This window comes from Podarcis muralis, chromosome 3, assembly GCF_964188315.1.
Source record: "Podarcis muralis chromosome 3, rPodMur119.hap1.1, whole genome shotgun sequence".
Classification (NCBI taxonomy): domain Eukaryota; kingdom Metazoa; phylum Chordata; class Lepidosauria; order Squamata; family Lacertidae; genus Podarcis; species Podarcis muralis.
This window is the reverse complement of record NC_135657.1, coordinates 43,242,085-43,253,290: the sequence shown is the minus strand read 5'-3', so window position 1 is coordinate 43,253,290 and position 11,206 is coordinate 43,242,085. Positions and strand designations below refer to the sequence as shown.

Sequence of the window (11,206 nt, the reverse complement as noted above, 5' to 3'; positions counted from 1 at the left end):
CGGAAAACCTGATCTTTGCTTTGATTTACTGGTAGAGATTAGGTTTTTGCAGGGAAAGCAACAGGGGGTGGGGTACTCAGACAAGGAGCTTTAAGGAATGGACCTGTACCAAGAAACCTGGCACAAAAGGAAGTCAGGATGAGCCATTTTGTCTCCAAGAGTAGCGTGCTGTTCCTAGGTCACTGGTTCTAAACTCTCATTATGATCATCGATAGTGTTTTGGGTTTTATTTGTTTTCTAATGTAGCCATAGCTACCTAGAGTCTTTTTCAAATCAATATTTATGATCCCTCCTTGTGATTATTTTATGTTGTAAGATTCAGATTACTATTTCAAACTCCCACACTCTCATGACTTAAAATGTAGGTACTTCTCCCCATTTGGCTTGGTTTGCTCTCCTATGGTAAAATTGTGTTGTAATGCTTGTTTTCGGTCACTTGGTGTTGGTTTAGTGCTGTTTGCTTCAACATCTGTGAAGATATAGCACACAACACAGTAGTGACACCTAGTGATAGAAAAAGAGTATTAATATTCTTAAGACTAAAGAGACTGCTGTTGACTGCAGGGGAGCCTGGAAACAGACATCCTTTGAACTATGGAAGAACATAAAGTAACTCTCCAGTTCTGTATACTGTACATTAAACAAACCATTTAGAGGGGAAAAGGAAAGCTCAACTACATAACACTATTTTTCAAAGAAAATACTGCTCTGTGGTGGTTTTTCTCTCTCATTTGAGTTTTAATATAAACCAATGTATACTATGACAGAAGGAAAACAAGCCCAAGTTGGGTAAACTGTTGTAAGGACATACAGCAAAGTATTACTTTTAGAACCTAACAGTCCTGACTGACCTTGGGGCAAAGGTGCAATGCTATTTTATTATTTACTGAATTTATATCTTGCCCTTCCTCCCCAAGGAGCCCAGCATGTTGTCCTTTTTTTAACTGAAGTTGGTGATCTAGTAGCTCACCAAGAAGCAGTCATGGTTTCCTATTTTCATACTCTGTGCATAGTTTCTAAAAGGAGAACTACAACTGGGAGGAAACCGTGCCTTTTGATCAGGAAGCCCATCCCCACAATCCCATCTGGAGTGCATGTGTGGCCAGGTTGCGAATTCTTTTAGCAGACGTTTTGAAACGAAGGCTTCATGGTAAGAGAAAATAGATCTTGCCCCTTTAAGATCCCTAGCAAAGGCCAGCTCTCCCTTCTCCGCGGAGAAAACTGCACCTGTGCAACTTCGGCCTCCCAAGGAAAAGACGAAAGGAAGTGACTACGAAAAGCCTACGGAAAAGGAGCTTCTCCCGCGCAGGTTGTGCGCGCAGAAGGGGCAGCCGGAGAAGATCCTGGTCCTTTTCAGAATAAGAAAGGACGCCCCCAGAAAGTTCTCCACGCCGCCCTCCTGCAAACATAGCGAGCAGCAGGGAGTTGGGAGCCATTAAAAGGTAAGCAGAAGTTAAAAACAGACGAGGAACCGCTGCTGAGAGCCACTCAAGGCAGCAGAGGAACTTGCTGCGAGAAGTTTCCCCTCAGCTCCTGCGGAAATGACTGGACGCGCATCCAGCGCAGAGCCGCAGGGCGGGAGGGCCGCATCCGCAGCAGGTCTCTGGTCCCGGGCAACCCTTCAGGCAGGCCTCGCCTCCCCCTGCCTATCCCACCCGAGACCGAGGGCCATTATTCCCCACCATGCTTTGCGCCCAGAGAGTGTGGGGTTGAGCGGGGGGGGGGGAAGAGGAGCACCCGCACAGCTGCTTGGATCTCTCTCTGCTCCCTCCCGAGACCGCAGAGCAGCAGCAGCAGCAGGGCGCGCGCGGACTGACCCGGGACCGCGAGTGCCCGCCCCTTTCCCAGCACCTTCCCTGCCCAGCCTGGTGGCGCCGGAGCCCCGCCCCGCAGCGCTCCGATTAGCCGCAGCCCCGAGTTTCCTCAGCTTCCTTGGCCGGCCATTGGGCGGGCCGGGGCTGTCGATTAGCGGCGCCCTCGCGCTCCGATTGGACGAAGCTGCGCCGTGGGCCGGCTGCGCTGTCAGTCAGGGGAACTGGTTCGGGCAAAGGAAGGAAGGAAGGAAGGAAGGAGGGGAGCCGAGGAAACATCTGGCTGCCGCAGCCCGGGCCCGTCTGTGCCGCCGCCGCCGCCGTGCGTGCTCTTGCGCTGCGTGCGCCGGGCTCCCCGCCCCTCCCTCCTCCTTCCCGCTCTGCCGGCCCGGGATCCTCCGGGGCGCTGCTGCTGCCGCTGCTGCCATGGGGAGCCGCTGAGGCAGCGCGGGGGCCGCTTCGCTCCCACCTTCCCCCCCCCGCCTTCTTCCTCCCCCGCCCCGCTCTCGCTGCCCCGCGGGGCGGCCCCTCACTCTCTCGCTGCCTCGGAGGCGGGGAGCGGGCGGGACGCCGGCGGGGGGCGCGGGGAGCCCGGAGCGGCGGAGGGGGGCAACGGCGGCCGGAGGAGGAAGAAGAGGAGGAGGAGGAGGAAGAGGAAGCAGCGGCGGCGGCGGCTCAGGGAGACTTGGGGGCCGCTCCAGAGTGTGAGTCCGACCGTGACCCCCCGATGGGACTGGGCGGGCGGAGGGGGGCTGGGCTGAAGCCACCCCTTGCCGGGGAGAAGGGGAGGCGAGCAGCAGGTTGTTGTCGCGGGGGGAGGGAGTTGTGGGGCAGCTGAGAGGCTCCGGGGCGGTTAAGGAAACTTAAAGCGTGCGGGGTAGGAAGTTGTGGGGGGCAACGGGAGGGCCCTCGGAGGGTTTGACTGGCGCGGAGGCAACTGGTGAACTGGTTAAAGTGAGCTGGGGGGTGGGCTCTGCGATGGGGTCGGCGAGGGGAAATCTCCCGAGGGTCTTGTGGGGGTGTGGGGAGTTGGTTGGGGTTAGGAGCAGATGAGGCGTGGCGTGTGGGTCAGTGGGTCAGGGTGGAAAGTGAACATTCCTGAATGGTAAGGGTGGGGGTGGGGGGTGGGAGCAGGTGTGTTTCTTGGGGCGGCTTGTACAGCACCAGGGGCAGCTACGTGTGGACTGGAGATGTGGGGCAAAGCAGGTCCCGCCCCTGAGCAAGAGTTCGCAGCTTCCCATGCAGGGTGGGAGAGTGAGGAGGTTTTGCAGGGGGACGGGGAGGGGGGGCCTGGGCTGAGCTAAGGAACAGATGGGGGGAACAGAGACGAAGTCTTTTGTGTGTGGCAGAGGCAGTGTGTATGTGTTTTGTTTTGCAGCTCAGGAGGTCAAGGGGGGGGGTAGGTGATCTGGGAGCAATGCAGCTGTGGAGACAAGGCGGGGTGGCTGAGGAGAGAGCTCTGCTCCCTCCAGGACTCTTGTGCTCAGTTCTTCTAGCTACTTTTCTTTTGTTGTTGCTCTGGTTACTGTGATCTGGTCTGTTCTTGCATTTGTCTGCTTTCTTCTGTCCTGTTGGTGCTTCTTTTCCTCCCCCACCTCCCCCTTCTGTGCATTTGCTTTGCTTTTTGGTTTCTCTGCACTCTTTACAGAGTGTCAGAGGGCTGGATTAAGTTATAGTTGGTTTAATCGCCAACTTTGTTTCTCCATGAAGAGTGAAAGTGTGGGTGTGGGTGTTAAATCTGCCCCATATTCACCCAGTTCCTTTTTCTAATTTTTGGTATTCTGATAAGAATGGTGGCAACTAGGGCAGGGCTTGGATTAGATGATGGCTACTGCTATAGGTGTGCATAGTTATGAATAAATGGTGCGGAGAAGTTAGTTCATTGAGCGTAAAGTTAGTTGATGGCCTGGGAAAGTCAGTCAGGGAGACTCATTCTGCTGTGTTGTTCATTCTGCTTTGTTGAACAGCTCATTTCATTTTAGTTTATTGCTCCTTTATACATGATACTATCCTGTCAAGTAAGAAGAGATCAAAACAATTTTTCCCATGCTCAGTAAAAAAAGTTACATGTTTTAGTGTAGGTGGTAGTACTGCTGCCCCCATTCATTAAAATCAACACATTATTCAATATTTCACACCAATATTTGACAACCCTCATTTGAGCAAAAATGCCATATTTTGCAGTGCAGAGGACAAAGTATTAAAAGGAGAAGTGTTCTTATTTTTCTATGTCTTGTTCTTTCAAGAGCAAAATGCAGTACAACTTGAATTTGGACTCCCTATTTATTTTATATTAAGTGTTCTGAAAGAACATTGGGTTTCATTACTATATACAAATTCCTAAGCACTCTGTTTTTTACGCGAGTAAAATACTCTGACAGAGTATGGTATTTGTACAGTCTTTAAAAAAAATAAAACAAAGAACCCCCTCGATGTACAAAGAAGGGGTTCATTGAGTTAAACCAGTTGGAGGAAAGTCATCTGCTAAAACGAACCTCTGGCTTCAGTTAAAATGGTTTGGTATGGCTTGAGTAAGTTCTCAGTGTATGAAAGACTCTGCAAAGTTGTGACAGAAGGGTTGCTATACTGTATATGCAGTGGAGCCCCATATGTTTAAGGGTTTTTTCCCCTACTTTTCTGTGTTAGAAAGTTTTGAAAAAAGAGACTTTGAAGTATTTTGTTTATACTAACAGACAAGAAAAGTTCTCCTAAGAAAAAGCTGGTGGCAGGAGTGTAGAGGAGTAGCATATGGCATTAAAAGGAGCACAGCTGGAGGTAGCATTTCCATCTGAACATGATGTCAGAGCAGCTGACAGCCTGCCATCCCTCAGCCTTTTATTCTAACACACAGACAGAGAGTGAGTGTGTTTGCAGATCTGTGTGTAGGGAAGGTATCTCATTCCTCTCTAACATCATCTCCACTTTGCATCTGTCTCTCTCTTAGTCTGCTTTTTTTCCACCGATCTAACAGACCTGGAGCCAGCAAGACTCGGACAAAAGGACTTAATCAGGTTTATGTGTGCTAAAGGTAGGAACAGCAGTAGGCTAGCTACAGTGTATTTCTCTCTTGGTGTTTGCTTATCTAATTTCAGAATAAGAATCCCATTACTTGTTTAATGAGGTTTAGGAAGAACAAGTACAATTCAGTGAAAAGGGGATAAGAGTTTGTATTGTAATTAAGCTTGGAATATGTATTGACCTGTTTGTTCTTGTGCAGTTGTATCAAAAGTAACTCTTAAATGATGTAGTTCCCCTATTTTTATTTTCTCGGTCAGTAAGACAGCAATTCATACTGCAGGGGATACAGTAATTAAATATTCTGATGCCGCTGCTACTTAAGGATAAAAAAGAAGGGTTTGAAATAACATGCAAGATAGAAACCAAAGTACATATGAATTCCTTGTGTGTGGTGATTTTCACTATTCAACTTTATTCTTAAAGCCGCTGAGAACTCCAGAAATCCACAGCCTTACTCTTTCTGAAAAAAATTGGAAATCATTTGTGGGTTAAACTTTAGAACCCCCCTCCTTCCCCGGAGAATAACTTTGCTAGTCTCTTCTTTTTCTTCCTTCCTTGGGTATATATTAAGGAAGTTCATTTCAATACAACAATAATTGTTTGAGGGGAGGTTTTTGTGTTCACGACTAATTTAGAACTTGTAGATTTGAGCTGCCTGAATTGGCCAGACAGCTGTAATCGCACTCCTCTATTCTTAATCTCTTTATCTGGGCAGCAGCTGCCATATGGCCACAGTCAGCTGGATCAGATGTTTATAAGCTTCCTTCTTCGTCCCTCTCTGTCCTTTCAGCCTCCTAATTTGATCACAGCTACCTTGTGAGCTGCCCTCCAATCTTTATTTTTAGCCCTCTTAAGGATTAGGATGGATGTTGGCTGTGGGGCACTTAAAGTGATTGTATTGTAAATCTTCTTGCTTTATTCCAGCAGTAGTATTTTATAGAATATACTTGGGACAGGATTATAACTTTTAAGAATATATCTCTTTGCCCAAAGATGCAGCTACTGTATATAACTGCTTTAGCAAAACTTGGATTGCAAGTCACAGAAATGAGGAAAATACTTAAAGCCTTAAAGTAGAAACTTCCAGTGCTTGTTTCAAAAATCTTCTCTTCTAAAGAGGAATCATACAGACAAAACTACCAGAATAATGCTTGAAAGAGAGGGAAAGCAAAATTATTCAATCTTTTTTTGAAACATTTTTCTTATTATAGCATATTGGTCAAAGTATTCTCCAGAAATGAGATTAATAGAGGGGCAACCTCTTCTGTATAACTTTCACTTGTTTACATTTTAGTGTGCTCTTTTGAAGTTTTTGCCTATGAATTAGGGTTGCTTTTCAAGAGAGAGGGAGAGACAGAATACTGAAAAGACTAGCATTCCCAGATGAGGCCAAAATTTTATCTCTGCCAAAGCAATTTAGAAGAGCAGCCATTGTCATCTTGATCAGTTAAATATTATCTTCTATCCCTTCGGTGTAGAATTATGCATGCCACATTTCAAGTTTTTGCTTCTGCCCTCACATTGTAAGATTTGTTGTAACATTTAACTTCATCAAGCTTAATACTTGATTCCCCCCCCCCCATCTGATTGTAAAATAAGCTGCTAATATATCTCTGGAAGATGGAGAAAGAAGATAGTTGAACAGAAAGAAGCTATGAAAAGTTGACTAATTTATCCATGTGATTTGTTGCATGCTGTTGGAAATACGGCTCGTTAATAACTTCATATCTTGCAGAAATTGTAAATGGGTGGGCACATAACTGATTACTTCCAATGCTTAACTAAGTCTTTTTTCCTCCTAGGTTATGAAGACAGCATGGAGTTTCCTGACCATAGTAGGCATTTACTACAGTGTCTGAGTGAGCAGAGACATCAGGGTTTTCTTTGTGACTGCACTGTTCTGGTAGGAGATGCCCAATTCCGAGCACACAGAGCTGTACTGGCTTCGTGCAGCATGTATTTCCACCTATTTTACAAGGACCAGCTGGACAAAAGAGACATTGTTCATCTGAACAGCGACATTGTTACAGCCCCAGCTTTCGCTCTCTTGCTTGAATTCATGTATGAAGGGAAACTCCAGTTCAAAGACTTGCCCGTTGAAGATGTGCTAGCAGCTGCCAGTTATCTCCACATGTATGACATTGTCAAAGTCTGCAAAAAGAAGCTAAAAGAAAAAGCCACCACGGAGGCAGACAGTACGAAAAAGGAAGAAGATGCCTCGAGTTGTTCCGACAAAGTGGAGAGCCTCTCTGATGGCAGCAGCCACATGGCAGGAGATATACCCAGTGATGAAGATGAAGGAGAAGATGAGAAATTGAGCATCCTGCCTAGCAAAAGAGACTTGGCGGTCGAGCCTGGGAACATGTGGATGAGATTGCCCTCGGACTCGGCAGGCATTCCCCAGAGTGGCGGAGAGGCAGAGACACACGCAACAGCAGCTGGAAAAACAGTAGCCAGCCCCTGCAGCTCAACAGAGTCTTTGTCCCAGAGGTCTGTCACCTCCATGAGGGATTCGGCAGATGTTGACTGTGTCCTGGACTTGTCTGTCAAGTCCAACCTTTCCGGAGTTGAGAATTTGAACAGTTCTTATTTCTCTTCGCAGGACATGATGAGAAACAACCTGGTGCAGGTGAAGGTGGAGAAAGAGGCTTCCTGTGATGAGAGTGATGTTGGCACTAATGACTATGACATGGAACATAGCACTGTGAAAGAAAGTGTGAGCACTAATAACAGGGTACCGTATGAGCCAGCCCACCTGGCTCCTATGAGGGAAGATTCTGTTCTGAGAGAGCTAGATAGAGAGGACAAAGCAAGTGATGATGAAATGATAACTCCAGAGAATGAGAGAGTTCAGGTGGAAGGGAATATGGACAGCAGTCTGCTCCCTTATGTCTCCAACATACTTAACCCTGCAGGCCAAATTTTCATGTGTCCCCTCTGCAACAAGGTCTTTCCCAGTCCCCACATTCTGCAGATTCACTTAAGTACGCACTTTCGAGAGCAGGACGGGATCCGCAGCAAGCCTGCCACTGATGTCAATGTCCCGACCTGCTCCTTGTGTGGTAAGACTTTTTCTTGCATGTACACCTTGAAACGTCATGAGAGGACTCATTCCGGCGAAAAGCCGTACACTTGCACCCAGTGTGGAAAGAGCTTCCAGTACTCCCACAATCTGAGCCGCCATGCTGTAGTTCACACACGGGAGAAGCCACACGCATGCAAGTGGTGTGAACGCAGGTTCACACAGTCCGGAGACCTTTACAGACATATTCGCAAGTTTCACTGTGAGTTGGTGAACTCATTGTCTGTCAAAAGTGAAGCACTGAGCTTACCTACTGTCAGAGACTGGACATTAGAAGATAGCTCGCAAGAACTTTGGAAATAGAATTTTTATATATATAATTAATATATATATATATAAATCTATATAGTTGTGGTACAGTCTAAAAGCAGTCTTGTTTCCTTGAACTGAAAGTTTGGCCATTAGCTTGTTTTATGCACTTTAAGGCGGCATGAACATTTCATTACTTAGTGCTCTGATAATATGAACTATAGAAATGAGACTAATAGACTTCATAAATGTTTCCCCATCAAATACTTCTTTTAAACAAAACTGCAAATGAAAATAATGTGATTTTTTAGGTTCTATTTAACCTTCCATGCAACACTGCATCATTTCAAACTCCATTTAAAACAAAAAGCGAACAGAAATCCCCTCCAGTGTTTTATCAATTTGTTTAAATTTTTTAAAAAAACTGCATGCATCTTTTCTAGCTGTGGGAAACCTGAATGCTTTTAGACCCAAACGATAAATTTCCGAAATGCTGGAGTATCTATTTTTAAACAAGCGGTTGAGATATTGTAATTTGTGGATTACAACAGTTCCCAATTAAAAAACAAAAACCACCAGATTTTTGAAAATACACTGGAATTGCTGGGACTGTGTGAAGGTTTGCTTGGGATAAAAAAGGACGTTGCAGCTTCAGCAGTTGCGAACTGTGCATTTAAAAATGTGAATTACTGTTGTATACTGTAATTGATTAAATGGGCTGGGGGGTGTCAAGGAAATTGACAAGTTGTATTAATGCTCTCAGTTGAGTCTTGAAAAGTAAATATTAACGCTACGGAAATGCATGCGTTTCAGTATATTTTTGTCTTTGTTTGCATTGTATAACTTTAATGAGTGAGTTTTAAAACTTATTTAATTTTTTGTAGGGAAAAAAAACACCACTGGAAAAATTGGTGTTAATGAAGAACATAAATGCACTGTTTTTTATTTTATATAATTTAAATTAATTGCCCACTGTCTTTAAGTTGAACAAAAGCTACATGTTGATTTTAGCTATGTAAAGGAAGATAGTAATGTTTACAAACAGGCTTAGAGATTTGCATGTGCAGTGTACATTTATCAAAAAATCTGATTGCACAAAACTCATGCCAGCTCTAACTTTAGATGCATACATTACCCATATGAGCATTTTTAGAATTCCTGCTGCACAAATTAACAATAGGTCATTCATTTTTCGCCCCTTGAAAAGATTCTATGGAGTGAAAAAGCCCCAGGCTGAAAGGACTAGAAAACCTTGATTGACATGGGGTGGAATAGGGTGGGGTGGGGGAACGGCAGGAGAAAAGTTGGGGGAGGGTTTGTGAACTGTGTATCCAAGCAGCAAAGTCTGCAGCCTGACGTGTGGTTTTAATGATCAACACACGGGGCAAAAGCATTTTGCACAGTGTTTGTTTTCCTGTCTTGCACTTACAAATAAGGTCTATGGGAGTAGCATGGAAAATTGTTTTTTCTTCTTTCTGCTTTTGTTTAGAATTTGATCGCCTTAACTACTGTAAACATAGCCTATTTTTGTGCTTAAGAAAAACTGAATGGAAAACTCCATTGTGTATTGCTGGACTGTTTTGGAAATATTTTGGTCAAATGTATGTTAATTTGGCTGTAATGGCATTTAAAACAAAAAAAAAAAGCTGTGAAAATGGCCTTGGAGCATTATTTTTAGTTACTTGAATAGTCTAGGTTTTAAAAATACATTCTTTTTATTAATTTAGAAAAGACAATCAGTGTCTGAGAAAAATGGACTACTTTTGGAATTTTTTTGTGGACGTGAGTGATTGTTTTTTCGGGGGGAGGGGGGTTGGCTTTTAGTTTCACATTCTTCTTTGGTTCTAAAAATTAGACTGACATCTAGCTTTGACAATCATAGTATGTTTTATTTTCCTGAGGGGGAGGGGGAATAACTTATAATGCTGTTTAGTTTTGTACTATTGGTGTGTTGGTGAATTTTTAAACTGTGTGCTAACTGCAATAAATTATACATACTGAGAAATCAATTAGTTGTCTTCGCCCCTTTTTAAACACTTAAACTCTAGACAATTTTCTATAATGTACTATATATGTCACCTTTTGTCCAGATTCCTCTTGGTGACTTTGATTTTAAAAAGTAAGACTATTTCACAATCTGTAACAAAAATGATTTATGACAGGCAAATGTAACATTTTAAAACGCAGCGTTAAAAAAAATTCTCTGTTCTACAATGAGAAAGAATAGTTACTTTGCTATTCAATAAGTAAGACTGTTCTAAGTTTACCAAGGTGTTAAACTCTAAAATCTGTCAAAACTTATTTATGTTACATATGTGGACAGTGTGAATTGGGATGGGTAAGAGAGAAAAAGTAACAATTTGATGAAATTATTAGTTAACAGCTGGAACCCACAAAACCGAAACAGTGGCTGTCCCAAATAGTTTGCATTCAAGTTACCTGAATTTGCCCTAACCACTTTTCATTATGTAAGAATAAAGAGCCTGTCTCTCAAATTCATCAGTGAATTTATCATATTTTGGTAGACAAGATTTCCTAAAAATGTCTAGGCAAACCATTGAAATGGAACTCCTTTACTAATTGTGTGGTGAAAAGATGTCTCCTCATTATAGAAGAAGCTGGGGTTATGATCCTAATCAGGATCTAGCTACTTTTGAAGCATATACTATGGCGCACAAAAAATATTGAGAGTATTATGTATTAAAGGAAAGCTATACTGTATTGCCATTTAGTTAGGTACAATTTTCACAGTACTTAGTGCACTTCATCCCAGTTTTTCAAACAATTGTTGTATGTAACCTCAACATACATTTAGAACTTTAAAAAAAGAAATTTTGTTACATGAATTTATTTAAATCTTGCACTTATTAAAAAAATGCTGTTTTCTCCTAGAAGTCTATAACAACACTTGGTTTAGACTTCATTTTTGTGAACTGTAAGATCACTTATGGACAGTAAAATTCAGATTGCAACTCTAAGTATAAGATGCAAAGTCTAAAGAGGCTTGTTTCTCCGAGATGAGAATTTTCAAATAACGTAGAGGAAA

General features: G+C 43.6%; 1 protein-coding gene across 5 annotated transcripts; it reads left to right on the top strand.

The window, feature by feature from the left end:
• The first annotated feature begins 1,310 nt into the window (after positions 1-1,310).
• On the top strand, positions 1,311-10,169 carry ZBTB18 (zinc finger and BTB domain containing 18). 5 transcript variants are annotated; one of them, XM_077925732.1, is made up of 4 exons: positions 2,044-2,515; positions 4,756-4,839; positions 6,632-7,319; positions 7,432-7,568. In XM_077925732.1, exons 2-4 carry the CDS (start codon positions 4,827-4,829, stop codon positions 7,436-7,438), a joined length of 708 nt encoding a protein of 235 aa, XP_077781858.1. In that variant the 5' UTR covers positions 2,044-2,515; positions 4,756-4,826; the 3' UTR covers positions 7,439-7,568. The 5 variants fall into 5 exon arrangements, with proteins under 5 accessions (XP_028579968.1, XP_077781858.1, XP_028579966.1 ...); XM_028724133.2 differs by having other exon boundaries at positions 2,046-2,515; positions 4,783-4,839; positions 6,632-10,169; XM_028724132.2 differs by having other exon boundaries at positions 2,046-2,515; positions 6,632-10,169.
• Positions 10,170-11,206: the final 1,037 nt, after the last annotated feature.